The 27,042-nt window shown below is 42.8% G+C and overlaps 1 protein-coding gene across 6 annotated transcripts in view; it reads left to right on the forward strand.

The window, feature by feature from the left end:
• MERTK (MER proto-oncogene, tyrosine kinase) overlaps nucleotides 1-27,042 on the forward strand; it is a 124,555-nt gene that overhangs the window by 77,133 nt on the left and 20,380 nt on the right. For 4 of the 6 annotated variants that reach the window (XR_011425931.1, XM_070235136.1, XM_070235138.1 and 1 more), the window contains 6 exons: nucleotides 984-1,099; nucleotides 6,172-6,355; nucleotides 13,462-13,613; nucleotides 21,099-21,252; nucleotides 23,782-23,935; nucleotides 26,437-26,522. Coding sequence is in view for 5 of the 6 variants with exons in the window: in XM_070235136.1 (XP_070091237.1) it covers nucleotides 984-1,099; nucleotides 6,172-6,355; nucleotides 13,462-13,613; nucleotides 21,099-21,252; nucleotides 23,782-23,935; nucleotides 26,437-26,522 (846 nt within the window). In the remaining variant the exon portion in view is untranslated. Of the gene's footprint in view, nucleotides 1-983; nucleotides 1,100-6,171; nucleotides 6,356-13,461; nucleotides 13,614-21,098; nucleotides 21,286-23,781; nucleotides 23,936-26,436; nucleotides 26,523-27,042 lie in introns of all 6 variants that reach the window. The other 2 variants (XM_023618730.2, XM_070235137.1) reach the window with 1 other exon arrangement.

The following is a 27,042-nucleotide window of genomic DNA, read 5'->3' on the forward strand; positions in this document are numbered from 1 at the left end:
GACACAAGCTCTGGGGTCAGGCAGAGTTCAAGTCCCCATTCAAAGGCTTACAGCTCTGTGACCTGTGGCAACTTTTTAACTCCTCTGATCCTCAGTTTCCTCATCCATAAGTGGGAATTGCAAGACTACCTCTCTGATAGGCTTCTAGTAATGATTCAATGAAGTTCATAAAGTGCTGGTGCATCGTAAGCACACAGAAACTTTAGTCGTCGTTTTTGCTGGTAAGTATGATTATTACTATTAAGTAAGAATTAAATTTAGCACAAGAAAATAGGATTCCCGAAACAGTGGATCCTTCTTAGATTCTAATTGAAGTACCTCTCCACTTGCACAAGTGGCCGAGGTCATCGCAAGTTCATTATGGTATCTCCTCCCCTCTCCCCACAGAGCAGATGCAGTTGGCTCTTTTGCTTGAACTGACTCACCTATTTCCTCAGCCTAGGAAGCCGCTCCTGCCCCAACACACACACACACACACACACACACACACACTCACACACGCACACACTCACACTCCCATGGCACTCCTCTCTTCTTGGTACAGGGTACTCCTGGTTACTATGGGTCTCCTCCACTGGACCGTGTGTTCCTCGAAGTCACAGCCTTGGCTCTTCATCCCCGTTTAGAGCACTAGTGCCCAGCAACCTGCCCGCACACAGTAGGGTGGTGATCTCGAGCTCAGGGAAGGAAATGTGTGTCTATCTCCATATCCTCTTCCAGCTGAAAGTGCTCGCTTCATCAGTGGGCAGGAAAGCAGGTCTGCATTCCACTTCTCCCGCCCTGGCGGCACCTTCCTACCCCTGGAAGACCGATCTGTAAGCTAACACCATTACCCTCAGGAATAGGGTGGCTCTTTTCTAAAACTTGTGTTCAGTTTTCTAAATCGTAAGAAACAGAAGCAGGCTTGGTATAACGGGTTTGTTTGGTAGCCGTCGCCTCCCGTGGTTTATAATTGTGTTTGTGTGTCTTTGTTTTTTGCGTAGCTATTCCCTCCCCACCAACGGAAGTCAGCGTCCACAACAGTACCGCACACAGCATGCTGATCTCCTGGGTCCCGGGTTTTGATGGCTACTCCCCGTTCAGGAATTGCAGCATTCAGGTAAACCTCTCAGGTGCAGACGGAAGTAGCTGTTTGGTGTCTGTGGGTTTACCTGACTTTTCTTCTTCCTGAGGATGGGCGCTGAGCATTCAACACCTCCTTTCAGAGTCCCTTGACCTCCCCGCTGCTCAGTGTCTGCCGCGCATGCGCCAAGTTCCAGCGTTCTGCCCCGGGATGCCGCCTTCTTCCTGTATGTGGTCCAGGGCTCAACCAGAGGGAAACATGTTTATAAGACAGAATATCATGAGACCAGGGAGGATTAATTTGAAGGTACGAAAACGTGTCCCTAAATTAGGACTGGCTCGTGACCAAGACTTCAGGAAGCCAGGTACTTCCCAACCTGGATCCTCTGGGCTGGTGGCCATGAAGGACAGACAGGCAAGCACGAGACAGGTCATCTTGGCTGCTCAATGTAGCACCCTGGCCTGTGGCTCTCGGGGAAACCTGGGGATTACCGGCCTTGCAGAGACTTCACTCATTTTTAACCACTACCTAAAATCAGTAGAAAATAGTGCTGTAAGAAATACAGGTTAGCCATCCTAAAATGATACCTTGCCATGGTGTAGCCTCTGCTCTGAGTGTTTATAAAAATGGAAAGCAATAACTCTACCCTTCACTGAGTGCCCACAATGGCCTAGAGACTTTACAGACATTATCTTACTCAAAACCCACGCCAGTGCTGCAGGCTCAGAGTGCACACACAGCCTGTGAGTGACAGAGTCAGCATTCAAGCCTGGGAAGCTCTGATGGCCAAAGCAGTGCTCAGAACCCTCTGGTCCTCCATGTCTCAGGACAGACATGGTGCATGCGAACAGGTAACTGAACACGTATGGATCATCCACTGAAAACGTGGGTGGATTCTGCCTTGGACTTGATCATACAGTGGGGTTGGGAATTGTTCTTAGTTTCATAAACGTCTCGTCTTATTAGTTAAAAACAAGTTAACCTGACACAGGCCAGTCATGCCAACTCAGCTTAGAGAAATGACTTCTGAAGAATTTTGTGTTGACAACCAGGTGTTTTTAGTACCAAATGGAATTGGTTTCTCTGCTCTTGTTGCCTCCCCCTCTTGTCTAACAGCTGTTCCTTCTCTGAAGGGTAAAAACATGTATTATCCCCAAAATAGCCTCCACCCTCACCTTGCCACCCCCAGCCTTGCTTAACTCTTACCCAAGTTTATTTGTAAACCTCCCCAGTGTACTGGAATTAGGGGTTCTTATTGTGTCTACAAAGTCCTCACCAGGGATAACCTCTTTTTTTTTAATGGCTTTTTTTTTAGATGTGTTTCACATACATAACATCCACCCATTTAAAGTGTACAATTCAATGGTTTTTAGTGTATTCACAGAGTTCTGCAACCATCACCACTATCTGATTGTGTCTATATTCATAAGAGATATTGGTCTGTAGTTTTCTTGTGTTAGCTTTTTCTGGTTTTGGTGTCAGGGTGATACTGGCCTTATAGGGTAAGTTGGGAAGTGTTCCTTCCTCGTCTGTTTCTTAGAAAAGTTTGTGAAAGGTTGATGTTAATTCTTCTTTATATATTTGGTAGAAATCACCAGTGAAGGCTTCTGGTCCTGAGCTTTTCTTTGTGGGAAAGTTTCTGAATGGTAGCTCAATATTTTTACTCAGTATAGATCTATTCAGATTTTCTATTTCTTCTTGGGTCAGTTTTGGTAGTGTGTGTGTTTCTAGGAATTTGTCCATTTCCTCAAGGTTATCTAATTTGTTGATATACAATCATTCATAATATTCCATTAAAATCTTTTTCTTCTTTGAGATTAGTAGTAATGACCCCTCTTTCATTCTGGGTTTTAGTAATTTGAGTCTTACCTCTTACCTGATCAGTCTAGCTGAAGATTTGTCAATTTTATAGATTTCTTTTTGAAGAACCAATTTTTGGTTTTGTGAATTTTTTTCTATTGTTTTCGTATTCTCTATTTCATTCATTTCTACCCTAATCTTTAGTTCCTTTCTTCTATTTGGTTTAGCTTAGTTTGCTCTTTTGTTTTTTAGTTTCTTAAGGTGAAAGGTTAAGTTATTGATTTTGAATTTCTTCTTTTTTAATATAAGCATTTATACTGTACATTTTCCTGTAAGCACTGCATTAGTTGCATCCAATAAGTTTTGGTATTTGGGTTTTTTCCCCCATTTGTCTCAAGTTTTTTTGTCATTTCCTTTATTTCTTCTTTTTCCTATTGGTTATTTAGGAATGTGTTGTTTAATTTTCACATAGTTGTGAATTTCTGAAATTTTCTTTCCTTGTTGATTTCTAATGTTATTCCTTTGTGTTTGGAGGATGTAGTTAGTGTGATTTCCATCCTTTTAAATTTGTTAGGGTTTATTTTATGGCCTAGTATAGATTCTACCCTGGAGAATGTTCCAAGTGCATTTGAGGAGAAGGCGTATTTGGCTGTTATTGGGCAGAGTGTTCTATATGCCTGGTAGGTTCTAGTTGGTTTATATCTTGTTCACTTCTTCGTTTTTCTTGTTAATCTGCCTAGTGGTTCGGTCTATTAATGAAGGTGGGGAATTGAGGTCCCCAACTATTATTTTTGAATAATAATTTTGAATAGACAATTTTGAATTGTCTGTTTCTCCCTTCAATTCTATCAGTTTTTGCTTCCTGTATTTCAGCGCTCTGTTGTTAGGAACAACCAGGGCCTGTGTCCCTAAATAGGGACATGGCTGTCCCCATATATGGACATAACTGAAGCATGGACCAGCCCTTTTTAAAACTGCTGCTGAGCTGAATGAAAAGTCCAAGGGAACATGAGGATGGTCACCTTCAGGGCGACTTTGAGGAAGAGTACTGCCCTGCCATGAGAGAGTGGATCTAGGGTAGACATGAGGTGGAGCAGGGTAGTTGGAAGGTCTGAAAACACCAGGTCACCCCGAAGGTGGAAGATGATCACACACAAGCTTTACCTACTTGCTCTCTCTTTGCCTTGGCTTTGGGTGGCCATGGCATGAGTGAAAAATCAGCCTGTGACTGCCAAATTTCGGGCACCTCTTGCCCACCTGGGATCCTTTGGTGCCAGACATGGTTATTCTGGCTTTGCCCCACCAGCCAGCTGAACCTCCCTTCACCCACTCTCCTTTCCATCTCTGCTAGCGTTACCAGATTTAGCAACTAAGAATACAGGACACCCAGTTAAATTACACGAGTAATTTTGTGACATACGTATACATATAATTATTAGTTGTTTATCTGAAATTCAAATATAACTGGGTGTCCTTTTTTTCTTTAGGCAGTCTTAGCAGAGTTAGGACTGGCTCTGTAAGTTATACTTTTATTTTCTGATGATTAACTGTGTATTCTCATTTTTGAAGGAGCCAAGTATCATTTTGTAGCAGGTTCCCAATTCATTACAATTTTAAACTCTGACTTGGTCACAAATGAATGCTTTGGATCAGATTCAGATCCACGCACTAGTGGGACACACCCTCTCACTTCCTTTGGTTCTGATGTTAGTTCTTTCTTCACCCATTTTTAGGCTGCATACTCCATTTCTATTTTTAACTCTCTCACGTACTTCTTGCCGTTTCATGCCCTTTTTTCTCCTAGGACCCACTGACAAGGACTGTTATAGAAACCCCAGCTTTTTTCAGGACCATGCTCTCAATGAGTGTCCCTGTGCCTGGAAATGCTCCACATTTGCTCGGGAAATGGGGTGGGTGGAGAGCCAGAGGTTTCCTTGACCTTAGTTCCAGTGGTTGGTCAGAAGGAAGTAGGTGCATGCTCTAAAGTGAAGAAACAAAAAGTAATTTCTGCCAAGAACCACCACCAACAGAAGCACACAGCTCTTCATTTCTCCTCTGCTGGCTTCTCAGGCCAACTGCTGCCTTCTTGTCAACCAGCAGAGTCTGCACCAGAGGACGGACTCAGCCCGAACACCACCGTCGTGGTGTTCACTAGGGGATTTGGAATTCCAAAATGTTGATTCGTGGCCCCTTGGCCTAAATTTCAAACACATATATCCTGAAATAACAGCATTGCTTATCCACACCCCATAATTGCAAGCCCATTATTATCAGCAATACATTTTGTGGGTTTAAGGTTTTTTTCCCAAATTGTTTTTGGTTGCTTCTGTGGAATCCAATACTATTTTGTCTTTTCTGATTTATACGTACTACATATTGTAGAAATTTGAAAAATGTATAGTGGAAAAAAAACGCTCCCTTATCCCCATTCCCACACAGGAGGTATGCGTAAGGAAAAAGGTAGAAATTCGGGTTAGGACTAGATTTTTGCTGGAATTCCCCCTCTCTTGCCTGGGCATAGAGGGCATCTGGAGAGGGATGTGGAGAGACTGGGAAGTTTATGCAGGGAAAGATGAAGAGAAGAATTTAGAGGAAAGAGCTGATATGTTTTAAAGAAAAGTTTGTTGGGTGAGGTGCAAATGACCTTTTCCTGTATCTCTCCACCAAAAAATGTCATAAAATCTACATTATCTGTGTATTGTTTGGGAGTTGAATTTATATTGGGGTGGGAGCCTGGCTAAGAAATAAAGGACATGCTCAAATTAGCCTCAAGGCAAGAGCAGAGTTCCTCAGGTCACATAATAAGAAGAAATACAGATTTTTTTTTTAATCAAGTATTTCATCTTCTAAAGTATGATGGGAAATGTTTTCTTTGAAGAACCGGATAGTAAATATTTTAGCCTTTGCCACTACGTATGATGTCTCTTGTCTCTGTTGCCTATTCTGTGAAACAGCTGAAAGAAGAAATCAAGAATTGAGGTGATTCTGAGAGAAGAAGGGCTACTTTATTTTGTGTTATAAGACAAATTATAGTAATTCTAATATTATACTGATAATCATTTGCTTTGTCCCCTGCACAGTGAGAACACTTGTTTTAGGCATTTTTCCTCGGGTCCTCAATTGTTGCTCATGCAGCGTGAGTAACACACAGTAACACAGGGAGGAAAATTAGTGTGTGGCAGGAAAGGAAGCAGGTACATCCCTTCAGAGGAGAGGAAGGACCATGTGCACCGAATGCACCAGTGCCCCACGTCTGACATTCCCTCCGCCTTACTAATGCCTGATCTGTGTTCTTACTTTTCATGTAGGTGAAGGAAGTTGATCCGCTGAGTAATGGCTCAGTCATGATTTTTAACACCTCTGCTTCTCCACATCTGTATCAAATTGAGCAGCTGCAGGCTCTGGCTAATTACAGCGTTGGTGTGTCCTGCATGAATGAAATTGGCTGGTCAGCACTGAGCCCTTGGATTCTGGCCAGCACGACCGAAGGAGGTAATTCCCGGAGTTCGGAGTGCATAGTGCCCCTGATGGTGTGGGATGAAACAAGTCCTCCCCAGCGGCCTGATTTAGAGTAAATTTTGCCTTGAGCAGTCTTTGTCTCTGCAGGAGAATTTTATCGAGGTGGCCAATGAAAATGGGAAGGAAGATATTTCCTTCTAAACTTTAAAAGGGTTGAGTGGCAAAACTTATACATACTATATAAGCATATTTTCTTTCACACAAGAAGGTATTAATAGCAGCACACTCTTTATAGCATATGCTATTTTAATTAAAATATAATATAAAAGTTATTACTCATAGTATCAAACTCAAGAGAACTAATGAATGTGAAGGTGGCTAACATTCACAAGCACCTACTATGTGCCAGGGACCATATTAAGTGCTTTACTTGCATTATTTCATTAGATCCTCATGGCAACCCTATGAAGTAGGTACTATTATCTCTAGGTGATCTTGTTCATAGCCTATTTTATTTATATCTTTAAACTTCAAAGAATTTTCTGGGTGCTGCTTTTGTTTTTTTTTTTTTGCTGAGGAAGATTTTCCCTGAGCTAACATGTGTGCCAGTCTTCCTCTGTTTTGTATTTGGGATACCGCCAGAGCATGGCCCATGACAAGTGGTCTAGGTCCACACCAGGGAACCGAATCCAGGCTGCCGAAGCGGAGCGCACCGACATTAACCACTAGGCCATGGGGCTGGCACCTGTGTGCTGCTTTTGATTTCTGAGACTTTTTTCCTTTTCTATGAATATTGTAGTTCTGTTAAATTTGAATTGCATAGTTTCCATCACTTCTCAATTTAGAGCTCTAGGTCACTCAGCACCTCTTTCTTGCCCTTAACTCCAGCCTCACATAATCAGCTCTAGTCTTAATACAGACTGTGGGGCAGGTCTGGGATGTACATTGTTAGGGCTGATCCTTGCACAAATGAAACTAGTGCCAAAAGTGTAAAATATCTTCTTTTCTCAAAGGAGAGAGGAAAACTTTTTTTTTTTTAACGAGTGGCACCTGGGCTAACAACTGTTGCCAATCTTTTTTTTTTCTGCTTGATTTCCAACCACCCCTCCCCACCCCAGTACATAGTTGTATATCTTAGTTGCAGGTCCTTCTAGTTGTGGGATGTGGGATGCCACCTCAACGTGGCCTGATGAGCAGTGCCATGTCCGTGCCCAGGATCCGAACCGTGGGCCACCACAGTGGAACGCACGAACTTAACCACTCGGCCTTGGAGCCAGCCCCCCCAAGAGGAAAACTTTTAAGAACAGTTTTTATATGCTGTTTCATTTTCATTCACTTCAAAATACCTTCTGATTTCTGTTTTGATTTCTTCCTTGACCCATTAGTTATTTAGGTGTGTAACTTAGTTTCCAAATATTTTGGGGTTTTCCTGAGATCTTTGTTATCATTGATTTCTAATTTCATTCTACTGGGGCCAGAGAACATAATTTCTATCACTTGAATCCTTTTAAATTTTTTGAGACTCATTTTATGGCCCAGAATATGGTCTCTCTGGACAAAATATTCTGTGTGCACTTGACGACAGTGTGTATTCTGCTCTTGTTAGATAGAGTGTTCCATAAATGTCAACTTTGTCGAGTTAGTTGATAGTGTTTTTCAAATTGTATTATTGATTTTCTGCCTACTTCTTCTGTTAATTGTTTAGAGAAGGGCATTGAAATCTGTGGTTATAATTGTGAATTTATGTATTTCTATTTGCAGTTCTAGCAGGTTTTGCTTCAAGTATTTTGAAGCTCTGTTATTTTGTGCATAAATGTTTAATATTACTATGCTCTCCTAATGAATTGGCCACTTTATCATTATGAAATTATTTCTTTATCCTTGGTAATACTATTTTCTGTGAAATCTTCTTTGTCTGATATTACTACAGCCTTTCTTGTGATTACGTCTTATATCTTTTATTCATAATTATTATTTTTATTTATTTATTTTGTTTATTTTTTTAAAGATTGGCACCTGAGGTAACATCTGTTGCCAATCTTGTTTCTTTCTCTTCTTCTTCTTCTCCCCAAAGCCCCCCAGTAGGTAGTTGCATATTCTACTTGTAGGTCCTTCTGGTTGTGCTCATAATTATTTTCAAGATATTTTTATCTTTGTATGCAATATGTGTTTCATATAGGCAGCATATACTTGGGTCTTGCTTTTTAATCCATGCATAATCCCTGCCTTTAAATTCGGTTATTTATTTTTTTTTAAGATTTTATTTTTTTCCTTTTTCTCCCCAAAGCCCCCCAGTACATAGTTGTATATTCTTTGTTGTGGGTCCTTCTAGTTGTGGCACGTGGGACGCCGCCTCAGTGTGGTTTGATGAGCAGTGCCATGTCCGCGCCCAGGATTCCAACCAACGAAACACTGGGCCGCCTGCAGCGAAGCCTGTGAACTTAACCACTCGGCCACGGGGCCAGCCCCTAAATTTGGTTATTTAATCCATTAAAATGTAATAGGATCATTCATATGGGCAGGTTTAAATCTATCAGGTTTTCTGTTTTTTCTGTCTGTAATTTGTTCCCCTTTTCTTCTTTTCCTTCCTCCTTTTGGATTAATTAAATATTTTTTATTCTGTTTTATCTCCTTTGTTGGCTTATTAGCCATAATTCTTTTATTCTGTTCTTTTAGTGGTTTCTTTAGGGTTTACAGTATACATGTGTAACTTATCACCATTTACCTTCAATGGATGTTATACCACTTTATGTACAGTACAGGAACCTTAAAATCGTAATTCCATTTTTCTCCTCTGTATATTTGTGCTATTGTTGTCATCTATTTTACTTTTACATGTGTTCTGAACCCACACTACATTGTTATTATTTTTGTTCAGACAATCAATAATCTTTTAGAGTGACATATAATTAGAAAAAAACATGTTTACCCGTGTAGTTACCATTTCTAACGTTATTCATTTTTTGGAGTGGATCCATATGTCCATGTGGTATCATTTTTCTTCTTCCTAAAGGACTCTTCATCATTTCTTGTAGTGTGGATTTTGGTGAGGAATTCAGCTTCTGTATGTCTGAAAAAAAAAGTCTTTATTTTACCTTTGTGGTGTTTTTCTTTTGCCTTCATTTTTGTAAGATATTTTTGCTAGATATAGAATTCTAGGTTCACAATTTTTTTTTTAGTTCTTTAAAAATTCTGTAGTGTCTTCTTGGTTGCATTGTTTCTGGTAAGAAATCTGTGGTAGTTCTGAATTTGTTCCTCTGTATGGAATGTGTCATTTGTCTCTGGTTTTCCCTTTATTATTGATTTTGAGCAATTTAATCATGATGTGCCTTGGTATAATTTTTTTATATCCCTTGAGCTTGGGGTTCACTGAACTTCTTGAATCTGTGTATTTGTAGTTTGCATCAAATTTGGAAAATTTTGGCCATCATTTCCTCAGATATATTTTCTTTCCCCACCACTCCTCTCCTTTGAGGACTCCACTTACACGTATATTAGATCACTTGAAGTTGTCCCACAACTCACTGATGCTCTGTTCATTTTTTCCTCTGCTTTTCTGCCTGTGGTTTATTTTGGATAGTTTCTATTGCTATGTCTTCAGATTTGCTGATCTTTTCTTATGCAGTATCTAATCTGCCATTAATCCGATCCAGTGTATATTTCATCTCTCACATTATAATTTTTGTCTCTTTTTTTTTTGTACCTTTCATGTCTCTATATGACTTTTGTACCACATGGGATACAGGTTAAATAACTGTTTTAATGTCCTTGTCTGCTAATTCTAACATCAGTATTATTTCTCGGGAAGTTTTGATTGATTCATTTATAGTCCTATCATGGATAATGCTTTCAAATTTCTTTGCATGCCTGATAATCTTTGATTGGATTCCCGACATTATGAATTTAACCTTCTTGGGTGCTAGATATTTTTGTATTCCTGTAAGTATTGAGCTTTCTTTGGGGCACAGTTAAGCTATTGGAAAAAATTTGATCCTTTTGGATCTCGCTGTTAAGATCTGTTAGGCAGGACCAGTGGAATGCTCATCCAGGGTCAATTATTACCCGTTATTGAGACAAGACCGACCATTAGGCATATTCTGCCCAGTGCTCCTTGAATCGTTAGATTTTTCTTGTCTGATTGATGAGAACAGGCACTATTCCTGGCCCTGCGTGAGGCCCAGGCACTGTTATCTTTAATTCTCTCCTGTTGCTCTTTTCTTGTCTTCCTCCAGTCATCCTACTGATTCCATTGCTCTCTCCTGGGCATTTGTCTTTCTTGATTTACTCCCTCATTTTCATGGGGCACATTCTCAGTTAACTCCAGGGAGAGTATGTGTAAAAATAAAAACTATGGGAATTGCATGTATTTATGTCGTACTGGATTGATCATTTTTCTTAGTATAGAATTTTAGGTTGGAAATGATTTCCCCTCAAAATTTTAAAAATATTTCTCCATTGTTTTTTAGCCTCATGGGTTGCTGTGAAGAATTGTGACACTTGAATTTTCTAGGTGAACTGTTAAGTTTTATTTTTTAAAATATCTTTTCTCTTTAATCGTGGTGCTGTGATGATGTGTGATCTGGCATTTGTGTCAGTCATCATCATGGGCATTCAATGGCCCTTTCAATCTAGAAATTCAACTGCTTTGGTTTTGAGACTTTTTCTTACACAGTTTTTTCTTTGAAAATGGTCTCCTTCTGTTTTTCTTTACAGAAATTGTATTAGACAGTTGTTGGACCTCTTCAATTGCTTCCTCAATTTTCTTTTCTCAAACTGGCTTCTTTAATTTTTTCCTACTTTTTTGGAGATTTGCTTGATTCATCTTCTAATTCTTCTATTAAATATTTCATTTTTCTTATCATATTGCTAATTTCAAGTTTTCTTTTTCACTGACGATCTTTTTGGGTTCTCAATTATGAGAAACTTTTCTTATCTTTGGGTATCATTAATTATCAGTTTTGTTTTTCGTTTTCTGTAGTTCCCGGCATTGGCTTTGTCTGCTCTGAGCCCTCTGTCCTGTGTGTTGTTTTGGCCCCTGATATCCATGAAGGAGGCTTCCCTGACCTGCTAGTCTTCCGCTGTGCGTTCCTACTGAAGAGTGAAGAACCAGCAATTTGATTAGAAGCTCTGTGAGCGTGGGCGGGGCTTGTAGACTTCACTGTCAGGTGATTGGGCGGTGACCTACCTGTTGGTTTGGATGCCCCCAGGTGTCAATATTGATTTTCTTTCCTCTTGGATCACTCACTTTCTTTAGAAAAGAAGTCTCCTGTCCCCTGCCTCAGGAATGTAAACGTGTTTGGTGATGTTCTAGGAGCTGGGTGAGGAGGGAGGGGTGAGACGGAGTCCTCCTCATTCGGTGTGCACACTTTCACTTATTTCCACAGTTGTCAGTCTGGTCCCTCACTGCACCTCCATAGGGCTGGTGCTCGAGTCCAGAGGTTTTTCAGTTCAGAGAGTAAAGCATCCTATCTCCTGTGGGAATATGAGGGAGTACCTGCCAGATGTGGGGGAATAGGATAGAGGCATCTCAGGGACTAACTACCTCCTCATCAGACTTTCCATCTTCCAGTTTCAGTACCTGGGCCCACGACTTCTGAGCCTTCTTATGGTCCTTTGGGGAGAATCAGCTTGTTGGGCTAATTACACCTTCTTCATCTCTTTTTCAGCTTTCAAATGTATGTCGAAATTTTTCTTCCACTGTTGACTCCTCTTTACCTTATGAGTTTATGCTGTTTTAAATACCTTACTGTCATCATAGAGGGGCTTTAGGAGGGAGCAGACATAAAGACATGTTGAGTCAGCCATGTTTATCCATGAATTCTACAACACTTTGGAAGTATGTGATTTCTTCATAGGCACAGCTTTAGCTGGATGACGTTTCCTGAGCTAAAATTCATTCTCACTGCTCCTGGAATCACAGAGATGAAGAGGGTTATAGTACCCTTTAGTTTTCCTTTCAGACATATCAGGAAAATATAATTTAATCTCCCCTGAATACAACTATAGGCAATGTTTTAGTATATTATTCCAACTGTTTTTATTCTTTCTATATACCTTATTTTTTTTTTTTGTTTCTACAATAGATCATCAATACGTACTTTTTTGCAATTTAGTTTTTCCCTCCGTTAGATATTCTTTCATATCAGTACACATGATCTACCTAATTCTTTTCAGTGGCTGGGTAGCAAGTATTCCATTGGACAATGTATCAAAATTATTATTTCATAATTATTGTTTCAGCATAACATTGATTTTTTGGGGTCACTATTATGTTTCAATGAATAAAACACCTACAGAAGACTTTTTCTGAATTAAATTCCTGGAAATAAAATACTTGGTCAAAGAGCATATTATTTTCAATTTTAATAAATATAGTCAAGTTACTTTCCTCCTGAAAAAGAATGTAGTATTAATACCTGACCTGTTTCCCAAATTATTTTGTACACATACATACATACATACATACATACATACTTTTTTCCCAAAACGCTTTACCTTTTATTATCATTTCATCTTTGGGAGAGATAGCAGACATGTTGACATAAAATGGGTATGTGACTTAAGCAGAATTTACTATAAAGCAGAGAGTGAAAACCTGTGCTGAAGTCTACGTTTTGGCATCCAGCCCAGTAGTTTGCATTTGACCCTCTGATCTTCAATAATGAGATGTCTTACATATACACGTTTAAAACAATTTATTGACTGATGAGCTCTGTTCGGACTGTCGGTAACCTGCCTCTGGGCTTTCAAATGGTGGCTTCCTCAGTGGCGCCCCATGCCTGGCCCATCTCACTGACACAGCACTAATCTCCACTCCATCTGGTTGGCCCTCTTCCCCCAGCTCTCTCCGGGAGAGCTCTGTTCCAGTTGCGTCTGCTCTGCTTCCCGGGAGGAGTCCGTGGGTGCCGCCCACCTCCTTGCCTGCCTGCCTCTTCTTTGTTATTTTAGTTTGGAAAGGGCTTACTTTTTAAAACTAATATCAGATCTCAATGATCCTTAATTGAAAAGAGAGTGACAATCTGCTGTTAATCTCAGTCTGGTTTGAGAGCTCTCCCTAGAACATTCCAAACCCAGAAGGGAGTGAATCTCTGTGTACTTTTCTTTGCGGTTCTTCATCCTTGTCTCCTTCTCTTTTGCAGCCCCGTCAGTGGCGCCTTTGAACGTCACCGTGTCTCTGAATGAGTCTAGTGATAAGGTGGACATCCGGTGGATCCAGCCTCCGATTAAGCGGCAAGATGGGGAACTGCTGGGCTTCCGGATTTCTCACGTGTGGCAGAATGCAGTGACTTCTGTAAGTCTGAGCTCTGAAATTGAGAGTGCTCTTGTCTCCTTGGATTTACTGGTTTAATACTGTTCTAGAAGTTTTCACTTTGTGACGAGGAGACCAGAGATGATTGAGTTAGACAAGGCACCTTTCAGTGGGATACGAAGAGTGTAGTAAAAATTAAAGGTGACTGAATAGTTACAGAATTCCCAGGAATCTTTGGGGCTTTCCTCACTCACTCATTCATCCATTCATCTATCTATTCAGTAAATATGCATAGAATTCATCTCTGTTATCACCTAATTCTTGCCTCAGGGAACTTGGACTCTTGTAGGAAGACACTGTGAACTATCCAGGTAACCATAGCAGAAGGTCGAGGAGCTACAGGGCTCAGCAGTCTGGCCATTCATGGCCTCTTGGAAATTCCAGAGGATGCTTTTCTGAAGATTGTCAGGGAAGACCCCAGGCTCATAGAGAATGGCAAGGGGTAACCAGGCTCCCAGGAAAATCAAGGTTGTAGTGCTAGATGATGGGGGACAGGACTGCTGCTCCATAGTCCAAAGATTCGTTACCCACCATGCCGCTTACAGCATTGCTGTGTTAGCCAGCATTCTCCAGAAAAACAGAGCCACAGAGAGTGTGTGTGTGTTTGTGTGTCGAGAGAGCGGGAGATAGATAGATAGATAGATAGATAGATAGATAGCGGGAGATAGATAGATAGATAGATAGCGGGGGATAGATAGATAGATAGATAGATAGATAGATAGATAGCGGGAGATAGATAGATAGATAGATAGATAGCGGGAGATAGATAGATAGATAGAAAGAAAGAAAGAAAGAAATAGATGGAATTGGCTCACAGGATTCATCTGCAGGGTAGAACAACAGGCTGGAGATCCCGGAAAGAGGTGATATTGTAGCCTTCCTGGCAGAATTCCCTCTCTCTTGGGGAGACCTCAGTCTTTTTTCTCTTAAGGCCTTCAACTGATTGGATGAGGCCCACCTACATTATGGACAGTAACCTGCTTTACTCAAAGTCTATTGATTTAAATGTTACTCTCATCTAAAAAATCCTTTCATAGCAACATCTAGGCTAGTATTTGACCACATAGCTAGGTACCGTGTCCCAGCCTAGTTGATACATAAAGTTAGCCATCACAGTTGTCAACGAGTGTTTCTTGAATACTAGTCTGTTCTTAGAACTGGGGGGTATGTCAATGTCACAGTGTCAGATCAGCCCTGCCTTCTAATCTAAGACAGACAAGATCCTCGGTAGTTCAGTGAGGACTCTGTAGTGTAATTGCTGGTTTCATTTCACAGTAGTAACTAAAAAGCAAAGGGGGTCTTGTGTGAGATGCCCATCACCTCGCTAAGTACCAGCCAGTGCCCTTCCAGGGGGAATGACTTTATCAGGCACAAGTCCAGTCAAGCCCAGAGGGCCATCTGATTTTCACTGCTATGAGGTCTAAAGATCACTGCTGTGGTGGGAACACTTGGCCCAAGACAGAGGTAGGGGCGCAGCTGAGTGATGACGCCTGAGTGTGGTTGCATAGGCAGCTCCCAGACAGGCCCCCACCCCCTTGCAAAAGGAAGAGGGTTGACGTGACGCTGACCGCTTTGTGCCACAGAGCGTTCTTGGAAGGGCAGATGCACTGATTTCATCAGAACTGTCTCTTGATCGCCATCATGGATAGCATGCTTCTTTTGTGTTGCCACATTCCTTATCAATCTAACCCTGGTGATAGATCAGATGTTAGCGTCCTCACGGCGTCTGTACGGGGCAGCACGCAAGAGGAATACAGCTTCTTGGCAGGAGAGAGGGCCGGGTGAACAGCTGCACCCACTGATGACGTCAAAGCTTTGTTTCCGTCATTTTCAACCTCACGTCATCCAGCTTTTACCAAAAGTTCTGTTTTCCAAAAGGCCAGTTGGGATTTATTCTTTTTATTTTCCTGCCTCAGTTTACCTATCAGGAAGCAGACTGTTGGAAACAGTAGGTGACGGAAGGAGAGGAAAAAGAAGAGGACTTAGAAGTCCACAATTTGTTCTGCCTCATAGTAAATGATAAGAGTTTGTTGGTAGTACCAGTAAAAACCCTGCTAAATAGTTGCAGCTAGGAGAGAAGCAGCCTGTCATTTCCTGGTCTTTTGTCCCAAAACATTTGTGCAAGGTGCCTGTTGATTGTGGTCTGCATTTCCACACTGGTTGAGTCAGGGGAATCAAGCGCCTCTCCTAGAGAAAATCTCTTTTTCACAATGCTGCATTCTTAGTATAGCTCCTGAAGGTCCAGTCATTGTGTTTCCAGCAGACACTCGAGCGGTCTAAAAACAAGCCAGTTTGTTTAAAGAGCTGCAGGTCGTCCTTTCTCCTTCTCCTTCTGGCATGGGTGAAAGCTCCCTCTTTGGAGTGGACCTCCTGAGCTGAGGTCTTTGTGCTGAAGAGCAAGCGTGATGAATGACACCTTAGGAATGACGCTGCTGGAGAGCCTAAAGCAATAAATGCCGTTGACACTCAGCTGTGCTGTGCGTACTTGTTGCCCTTTGTTCAGAACGGTCCCCTCTGCGGTGAGAACAATACCACCACAGTCAGGGCCGTGACCTTTCCACGCGGTACCTCCTTGGAGATGCTGGGTCATCCCAGTGAGAAGGTCACTTGCATTGTACTCATGCTATGCTTTGTGCATCACGATGGTCTTGTGACAACAAAAGGCTTAGTGGCTCACTTTACTTTGGGTAGCATTCTCTGCTGCAGCTAAGCTTCAAGCTCGTGAACCACAGCTGGAGCCTAATAAAAATACCGAAGAAGAGCCGACTCTGGAAGGAGCCTAAAACCCATGCCCAAAGTGGGGTTTGGAACAATCTCTGCACCCATCCCCTCAGCTTCTTGAACTCCTTTCATTTCAGAAGGGCGAGAGTTAGACACAACTTCATCTCTCAAAATTGTCCTTTCATTTCCATTTTTAGAAAACTGTCACTAAAGCTACACCTTCTTTATGCAAGGCAACGGAATTGGATATTTTTGAAAGATATTCCTACTTATTACTCTAATAAGGGTGATTTTTGTGTATGCAATTTTAGAACTTTCTTGGAAGTGGTCTTTGGGTTTGTTTTCAGTTTGGAGCTTTGTTATCCCACAACCGTTACGTCACTTTCAGACTAAGAAATTCCTAATATTTACTGTATAGACATTTGCTGTACCTTGGTGAAGATACCGACTTTATTTGGTTCTATTTTTCTTGATATCCCCTGCCTTCCAAATGAAAGCTCAAATCCAAAGTTTCAGAGCAAGTATAATCTGTTCTCTTTGAAGTTGGAGCCATGTCTTGCTCATCTTTGTACCGTCTGAACACAGGCCCTTCAACTTTGTGGGCATTTATGGCACCGTGGACTTGATGCGTGGACCGGGCTGACATCCATTCTAGCTAGAGAATTCCTCTCTGTGAATGGGACAGTCTTTTGATGAGCATGGGCTAGTGTTTCCTATCCCATTCCTGTTCCCATGAGGTGTCCGTGGACCTTCTGTAAGAAAAGAATTCAGGGAGCGAATAAGTTTACAAAATATTGCATATTGTACCCCTTCTTGAAGACCCACAGTATAGACTAGCAAGTTTAAGGCTCTTTGTTGTTCTGCAGTAAATAAGTCTGTTTACCTTTGACTCAGAATTGCCCAAACGTTAGACAGAGACTCATTTTTATAGGAGTCATTCTTGTAGAGCTTGTTGTTTTGGGCTTGTGGCTCTACTGCTCATTTAACTGTGTTTGGAAAGAGTGGAGATGTTAGGTCAGAAGGAAGTTTCCTAGCAGCTTATTGAGGGCTTAGACACAACGTGACGTGTAGAGCTAACTTCTTGAAAGACCACCGCAGTGCTCTCAAGATTCCTTCCTTGGGCCTTGACCCCTGCCTCCCTAACAAGCTGCATGCCCGGACGTTGGCGTGTGCCCACTGCCTCTTCCTTTCCTTCTTTCTCTCTCTTACTCACTGTCAAAGGAAGGCAGAGCATTTGAGCTGGTGTCATCATAAGGTCTGAGGAAAAGGCGAGGTTCTTGGGAGACAGGCCAGCCAGGGGTCTGAAACCCAAGGATCAATCAAGGATAGGACGTTTTGCCTGGAGGAAGAACCTACAATGGCAGTAAACTCAATGAATGGGTCAAATAAACTTCTTGGTTTTGCAAGCTAGACAGCCTTGATTATTTTCTCTAATGCAGCAAGACTTGAAAGATACTACCAGGTCAATTCTGTAAGAGGGCCTTATATCTACAGGGAAAGAAGTCCCAAATATAGCGCCTTATAGGTGCTATGGGAATATAGGAATACTAATCCCCACCATTGATTGCTTACAGTGTGCCAGACTGCATGCGAAGTGTTTTACATAAAGGAACTCAACTCTTACAAAAGCACTGTGAGGAAGATGTTATTATTCTCAGTTTTCATTTGATTAAACTGAAGCTCAGAGACGTTGCATAACTTAGCCAGAGTCACAGATCTTGGAATTGGCAGCCCTGGGATAAGAACCTGGGTCTGGCTAACTCCAAAGCGAGTGCTTTTCAGAGCCCCACTACTCTTTCCCAGATGCCGTTGGCTTTCTTCATGATAGAGTGTCTGTCATTCCACTTCCATAGTGTGGCGTCTTAGCAGAAGAAAGAACAGCACACGTTTGAAGAGTAAGATGTGAGAGATTTGCGTTGATGCCTGTGCATGTGAAGCCCTTTTGAACAAGTCACCTTTGTTGTTGTAGCATGACGGAAACTTTTATCTGGTAGTCCTTTCCCCACTGAATGTTACTCTTCTTTGTGGCTGTAAAACGGGCCACATTCTCAAACACAGTTACGAATGATAGGGTCGTGAATTCTTAGAGAGTTAGAGATATTAACGTCTTTGGATAACTGAAAACAAATACCACTGCAGTTGCCCCAACTAACCAATGCCACACACGGGAAAAAGGAAGTCGTGTTCCCAAAGATGGGCTGTTACTTTCCCCAACAGGCAAGGTCCACGTGTTTTCTGTGTGAGTAAAGTTGTGATCGAGTGTCATATTATAAATCCTATTTCATTACCTGAAAACGCTCTTAGATTTTAAGTCCTTGAGGATATGGGCCTGTGTTGGTGAAAAATGAAAGCTCACTGGATGAAAAATATGCAGTTGGCCCAGAGCGTGTGCCCCAGGACCAGACCACCTTGTGCCGGGGAAATGGCCCCACCTTATGTGGCTGGCACCTGACAGTCAGGGAGTGACGCTCACAGAGTGGCTCCCGTGTGTGTCTGATTTTAAATGGATTTCTCCGTCTACTTTCAAAATTAAAATAAATGTTTGGGAATAAGAATATGGTCATGCCTTTCTTTACATATTTGGCATCAGAACAATATGGATAAATTGCATCAGTTTTTTTTTTAAAGATTTTTTTTTTCCTTTTTCTCCCCAAAGCCCCCCAGTACATAGTTGTATATCCTTCGTTGTGGGTCCTTTTAGTTGTGGCATGTGGGACGCTGCCTTAGCATGGTTTTATGAGCAGTGCCATGTCCGCGCCCAGGATTCGAACCAACAAAACACTGGGCCGCCTGCAGCAGAGCGCACGAACTTAACTACTTGTCCACAGGGCCAGCCCCCAAATTGCATCAATTTTTAAAAACAGGAATCGTCTTTAAACTATATTTGAGGTATTCTTAGAGAAAATTGTTACACCTCCACTAAAATATTTATCACATATTTTTCTAATCACTACTTTAACATATATTATAATTCCACCCCTAAAATGGGATAATTCTTTATGTAGTTCCAAAATGTGTTATCAGTAAGTAGTGGCTGGCATCATTTCCATACTTCAAGATTCAGAACAGGCGGCCAGCCCAGTGGCGCAGCGGTTAAGTTCGCATGTTCTGCCTCAGTGGCCCATGGTTCGCCGGTTCAGATCCCAGGTTCAGGCATGACACCACTTGGCAAGCCATGCTGTGGTAGGCGTCCCACATATAAAGTAGAGGAAGATGGGCACGGATGTTAGCTCAGGGCCAGTCTTCCTCAGCAAAAAGAGGAGGATTGGCAGCAGATGTTAGCTCAGGGCTAATCTTCCTCAAAAAAAAAAAAAGATTCAGAATGATGACAGCAACAACTATGATGATGGCCATTGCTACCCGTGGGTAACATTCGCTCTTTTACCCTGTAATCTCATAATCCCCCTGTTGGAACAGGGCCAGGCACTCTTCCAAGCACTTCACACGGATTAGCTCTTTGCATCTGTTAACTCACTTGGGGACTAGGAGGTGGAAATGAAATAGTAACTTCTCTGGGTGTTCATTGTGAGTTATAGGCCCTAAGTGAATGGGTATTATAAACTACGTTGGTGTTATTTCCAAAAGGATAATTTTGTTTTTGTTAGGATTTTTCTTCTTTTAGGGATTTAATTCTTTTGCAATCATGCATTTCCTCTTGTTTTGAGACTTCTCTCATAAATGATGTATTTTATTTGAGTCTTCATAAACAAGAAGTACGAAGCCAGAAGCAGCCACTGTTCCCTGTGAGGCATGAAGGCTGTTGTGCTTTGAAGGGCTGGGCTGTCCCACCCTGCAACCCTGTTAGGAGTGACCAGCCATGAGACTGCGTGACAGGGAATAAAGTTACTACCCAAACCAGCCCCCGTTGTTCATTGGTGATCCACGATAGGTATGCTCCGCATGACGTAACATTTATCTCTTTCTTCCGTAAAATCAAATCTCCAACATTCAGAGATAAAGACATATTCCTAGGGCTTCGTTTCAGCCTCACAAACCCTCCAGTTGCCGTTTGAAAAGCCAGCCCTAAATACACAGTTTCCTTCACTAGAGAACATCGTCATAGTCGCGGTTTGGAAACAAAGGGCAAAGTGTTGTGTAAACACTTAGTTCTGGTTATTTTTTTCAAAAATCATTTCCTCCTATGTTTTAATGGCTGCTGTTACACAGCAATGGCTTTAAAACAAAATAAGTAAAAGTGAAACAGATTTTTGAAAATCGGGCAAATTGTGCATGTGTCACACTGGAGGAAAAAAAGAGTGTCAGTGCCCTCCTAAATGTAGATTTTAGTCAAAACTCTTATAATTGCAAGGAAAGGAGCCCATTGGTGCTGGTTCAGGGGAGGCTGGCAGGTGGTGGATGTCAAGGGACAGTGTGGCTCTTGGGCAATGTTCTGTGGTAGTTCTGAGGGCAGGGGTGTCAAGGAGTCAGTCTTGTTCTTACTGTCTAGGTGCATCTGCTACATGGTCCCTCTCTTCCAGAGGCTTCTTCACTGACCACTCTAAGTGCCGTGCCCTCAACGGCCCTCATTGGCCAAAGCCCCCTAGGCCTGAGGTTGCTGATAGCCCGTCCCGCATCCCTGCCCGCCTTTTGGTGTCATTGGCTGTGGCCTGAGTGAGGAAGGAATGCTGTGGAAACACAGCCACTGCCCCCCGGGATATGGGTGGGAAGAAGGAACTAGGGGCAAGCAGGCGACAAGCCCCTGGCGTCTCAGTATTTCATTCCCTCTCCTTTCCTCTCTGTCCCCAGAAAGAGCTGTCTGAAGAAGTCGGCCAGAACGGCAGCCGGGCTCAGATTTCTGTTCAAGTCCACAACGCCACGTGCACCGTGAGGATTGCAGCTGTCACAAGAGGGGGAGTCGGGCCCTTCAGTGACCCAGTGAAAATACCCATCCCTCCAAACGGTGAGAGCTGGCGCCCTTATCGGCTGATAAAACGTGAGTCCAAGCAATGCACAGACGGCCAGAGGGTAACCTGTGGGATGGACGGCTTGTTTAAGAAGGAAAAAGAAAGGCCAAAAGGAATTTTTGCAATGATAAAGATAGTTGACGTGCTAACACAGCTTCACAAAGCTAGTGGTGCTTGAGTCCTCCCGCTGCCCTTCCTGTTAATGGTAATAACTTACTTAGGAAGGTCAGGCCTTTCAGAGTAGCAAGTTGACCTATTGAGTTTGGTTTAAATGATGGATACATGACTGAATTTTGGATAGACAGTATGGCTAGTCCTTAGCTCTCTGTAGTTGGCACTCTTTATGGATAGTGTTTGTTTGGCCATGTTGTTACTCATTCAAGCCGTGGGTACCGTGCTTCATGACCAATCAATACAGAACATGCAGTATTTCCTACAGAAGCCGTCCTTCGATGGCACCAGGCTCGCTGAGCTGAAGGCCCGGCCCCACCTGCTGGCTTCTGCATATTGTTGGAGTGTCCTTTGGCGAGGTGCCACTAGGGTGTCCCAAGCGGCCCAAACTTGCATTCCATAGACCTGTGGGGCGGCCTTTGTTCTGACTCTGACCTGCCCTGGGTTGTTTGATGTTGCACTGCTGTCGTAAACTCCATGCACAGACATCTCGTCAGTGTGATTTGTGCGTTTACAAGTTCTTGCCAAATATGGCCTTTGTACCCATAACAGAGTTTGTGAGCAGACCACTGTGTCACCGTCTGTCAGTTCCAGGGACTCTCAAACGCGCTTTTCCTTTTAGTGCTAAATTGGAGCCAGATTGCAGTTCCTGCAGCCCGGAGGCCCCGTACCTGGGGAACATTAGTACTTGGGGATGGGAACGCAAGGTGTGTCTGCCTGGTTGAAATTCAAAAACAATGAGATTCTGATTCTAAAGGCACAGGTTAAAACATCAGAGTTTAAGACAACAGAGCTTTCATCTTCATACATAATAAGCTCTACAAAATTTTAAAAAGCTTTGCTAGAGTGACAGTCTTTGCTGTGCGTGATTCCAATATGCATATATTTCGGTTACCACAGTTTAGTTAACACCAGTTCCCCAACAATATGGCTCAAGTTTGAGTTATCATCATATATGAACTGTGAGTAATTGCATACAGTATAAACTTCACCGCCAGTCTTCAGTCCACGGATGGCTACGTAAATAAGAGATGCGTGTCATGATCGTGACTGGCACATCACTTCTTTCAAAGTCTGTCGGTGGTTGGTCACTATGCTTTCCTTATTCAGTTCACGCACATCTAACAAGACATACAGCTGTGTTATTTTCTTGTCTCCCTGTGACAGTCCCACATGACATTTTACAAAAATGGATAATTGAAAGAGGAAGTTGGCGAACAAAGACGAAAGTGCAGCAAAGAAAGGAAAAGTGATAGTGCTAGAAGTGAATCTGAGTTGAACATCCGTGGAGTTACGGGAGAAGCAGTGGACGATGGGAATGCTGGTCCTGCCGCCATTCATAGACTCTAGGCGTGCAGATGGGGAACACAGTGCGGGGGAACTTACCCACGGGAGTGAAGTGGTTGTACCGAAAAGGATGAAGATGTCCCAGAAGAAGTTAGGAAAAATCTTCACACTTCTGTTGGGGGGCCTGTGGTTGGTGTATTAAATTAAGAGTATGCAGATTATGACCCAATGAATGAGGAGGCACAGGCCCGCCCGGGGTCAGCAGGTAGTTCCCTCAGCATCCGAGCTCCCTCTGTGGGGAAGTGAAACCCCTAGGGTCACTTTGATTGAATGTGCAGTGAATATTCAGTATATTCACCCAGAGGAAGTAAAGTCACAAGACTTATTGCTTACAAATCCCAGAACCCGGGGGCAGGGGCGGGAGTGGGTGGAAGGACACCAACCAGCCCAGGGAAGGGCAGTCCTCTGTCCCAGGTCACCAGGGAGCAGAAGATAGAGAACAGGGTAGCAAGACCTATTACTTATAAGGTGATTTGGGCCTTATAAGTTAGGAGGTCACTGACTTTTCTAGGGCTCAACTCTAAGTGGTTATTTTAAAAGATGCCCCAGGGAAAGCAAAGTGGGACCTTGTGGCGGGAATCCTAAGCTCAAGTCCTTATCTACTGTCCAGACTCTGGATGTGAGCAGGATTGTTCGTCCTATAAAATGCCTACGAGCAATGCAAAATAGCTGATTTCTCATCTATTTCACAAAGAAATAAAACATCTTAATTCTCAGTATTTCTAGTGTTTTAAATTATGGCATACCAGATAAATGTAATTTTTTCAACGCCTTATACATTTATAACCGACCTGGGGAGAGTTTCCATTGATTGTTCAGATCACTCTGCATAGCCTCAGTTTGCACCATCTGAGTGAGGACGGCCTGCCTTCGAAGATCACAGAATAGAAAAGGACTAAGTTCTGGAGCCTTTGACTCTCTGTTCTTCCCTATGACAGGCTGATGCTTCTTATGTATTTGAGATCCCAAGGAGATGTTTTGAGTTGATTCTGTTGGTATTTTACCAGGTTTGGTGGACTTTGCCCCCTCGTCAACTCCAGCCCCTGGCAGTGCAGATCCTGTGCTCGTCATCCTTGGCTGCCTCTGCGGGTTTGTTTTGATTGGGCTGGTTTTGTATATTTCTCTGGCCATCAGAAAAAGAGTCCAGGAGACAAAGTTCGGGTAAGTTTCCCAGTTTAAAATGTTTTCTCTAGTGGTATCAGGGAGGTTGTTATGCCCAGTGATAAGGCCTCTCTTGCCGGCCCAGCTCTTCACGTGTACCCAGCTCGATGCCCTGTGCTGTGCACACCTGCGGGGCAGGCCAGCGCTGCTTAGGCCAGCGCTGCAGAGGCAGCCAGCCTTGCAAGGAGCTCATTTACCAAGAACGGCATCAGTAGGCCTTCACTCCTCAAACTGGGGTGCTGCTAAATGAGGATTTTTATTAGAAGTCTTTAAAATAATCCTAATTGAGGCCACCCTGTGGCTGAGTGGTTAAGTTCACGTGCTCCACTTCGGCGGCCCAGGGTTTTGCTGGTTCGGATCCTGGGCACGGACATGGCATTGCTTGTCAGGCCACGGTGAGGCCACGTCCCACATACCACAACCAGAGGCACTCACAACTACAATATACAGCTATGTACTGGGTGAATTTGGGGAGAAAAAGCAAAAAAATAAAAAAAGATTGGCAACAGTTGTTAGCTCAGGTGCAAATCTTTAAAAAAAAAAGATCCTAATTGTTCAAAACAAAACAGAGGAAATGTATGTATAGATAAAAATACTAGAAGGTAATTCACCCAAGCATTAGCAATGCTGGATGGTGTAATGGTGGGCGATTCTGTCTTGTCTTTTTTTTGCTGTATTTTACACATTTTCTGTAATGTTCAGTTATTTTTCTAATAGAGGAAAACTGTATTTTCACATTAAATTTAGAGAGCAGCTCTTTTTCTTATTTTCTATACATCTGACTTTTATAACCAAACAGTAGTTAAATATCAACAAAAATGAGAAGCTGTGTTAAAGCAACCTATGAAAAGAAGGCTGTGTGTAAATCTTGTTTCTGGAACTGTTTTCTACTCCAGTGCCTCTGAAGTGCGTTTGGATTCCCATGAAATCCAGTTGACCACTCATGGGACGGAGGAAGTATTTCTAAGAGGCAAGCTGTTGACAGCTTGGAATGGAGCAGAATGAGGGAGGGGTGGTGGCTGTGTTTTGGAGGGAGCTGAGCAGCTTTCTCTCATTGCTCCACCTGGAGAATGCCGTGAGAGTGTTCCATTCACCGCAAAACTTCCCATGGGCCCAGAGACGGGGCACAAGAGTGGTGGCTCGGGGCCAGCCCCATGGCTGAGTGGTTAAGTTCACCCACTCCACTTCGGTGGCCCAGGGTTGGCTGGTTTGGATCCTGGGCACCGACCTACACCCTGCTCATCAAGCCATGCTGTGGTGGCATCCCACATAGAAGGACTAGAATGACCTACAACCATGATATACAACTATGTGTTGGGGCTTTGGGGAGGAAAAAAAAAGACAGGAAGATTGGCAACAGGTGTTAAGTTAGCTCAGGGCCAATCTTCCTCACCAAAAAAAAAGCATACCTAAAAAAAAAAAGAGTGGAGGCTAGACTGCCCTTTATTTGTGTCCATCCCAGTTGTAGGGGTCAGGCACCCACAGTACTTACAACTCTGTCCTTGTAATTAGTATATCTTAGTATGCAAATTCTAAGAATGACTATTTTAAGGAAGTGGGTCAAATCTGATCTAAATCCTGAACGTATAGATGACTAAAATACATCCCAAAGTCTGGGTATAGTTTATGGGCTCGTTAGGAAACAAGCACAGAGAACCTCTGAGGAAGTTGTAAACATAGCTCATTAATACGGATTGAAGCTTCCTTAGGTGCTGGGCACTGCGGCAGCCTGGGATACAGGGGTGAACAAAAACAGGCGCTGCTCCTGCCCTCAGGGGGCTCAAAGTTAATGGGGATTCAGGCAGTAATCATGTAAGTAAATATAAATTGGCAACTGTGGTAAATTCTGTATACAAGGACCTGTAAGTGTGTATTAACAGGAGAATTTGACTGCATTAAGAAAGTCAGGAAAGGCCTTCCTGCAGAGCTGACACTTGAGCTAAAATCTGAAGAAAGAACAGGTATTAATTAGGTGAGAGAGAAGGGGAAGAGCATTCCAGCCAGAAAGAACAGCGCATGCAAAGGCCCTGTGGTGGCAGGGAGCCTAGAACACAGAGGAGAGAACACTGGACTAGAAGATATGACACCTGGCTTCCAGCATTAATTCTGTCACTTAAACAGGTCTTTTAACTTTTCCAGGCTTCCTTTGTATTATGTATCTCTGAATGGTCTCCAAGGTCATATATATATATGAACTCATAGATACTCATTTTGTACTTTGATTTATACTTCATTTTGTTGCTCAGATTGTGACAGCTTTGGCCATTGGGAGCTTGTCAGTTGTTCTTTGCTCCCGATGGTACCTACACAGAGCTGTTTTGATGTTACCAGGTAAGCCTGAAATAGAGCTAAAGAAAGAGACATATTTCTCCCAGGGGGAAATGTTTCTGTTGTAGAAGAGCGCTCTGAACTGGGGGGCAGCTGAGCAGCATCCCTTGGCCTCGGCCCTGGCCTCGGCAGCCCTGGTTCTGTAGCATGAGATGTCTGTCTTCCTTCACCAGGAACGCCTTCACGGAGGAGGATTCGGAATTAGTCGTCAATTATATAGCAAAGAAGTCTTTCTGTCGGCGAGCCATTGAACTCACCCGTAAGTTGGCCTTCATGTCCCTTTTTTGGCAAAAGTTAAAATAGTTGAGAGCAAAGAAAGAACAACAAATTAAGTGACAGATTTCTAAGAAAAGCCAAAGGAGTTGAAAAATGGATATTTTAAATAGGAAAATGTCTTCAGAAGCCGGCAGGTGGCTAGTCAGACGTGGCCACGTGCTTCCCTGCCGGCTGTTTCCTGGGAGTCTGGAGCTGGCCCTGAGGTCGAGCGGCGGGGGTTATGGACTTGTATTACCATGAAACTCAGAGGGAAAAAGGAACTCTCCGGGGTGACGGAGAAGATGTGGGTAGAGGTCTAGGATTTAAAGGAAATGGCAAAGCAACTGACATAGTCTAGAGCTCATTTCCTGTTTCTTCCTGGCCACCAACTCAGAGAACACTTCTCTGACATACTTTGTGACAATTATGGTTTGAGTTTTGCTGAATCAGAGTGGGGTCTTCCAGGTTGCGGAGTGGGAATAAACAGATAGCTGCGTTCTTGAATAGTTTCAGAGACAGTGTAG

The sequence above is a fragment of the Equus caballus genome, chromosome 15 (assembly GCF_041296265.1).
Source record: "Equus caballus isolate H_3958 breed thoroughbred chromosome 15, TB-T2T, whole genome shotgun sequence".
In the NCBI taxonomy this organism is placed as follows: Eukaryota; Metazoa; Chordata; class Mammalia; order Perissodactyla; family Equidae; genus Equus; species Equus caballus.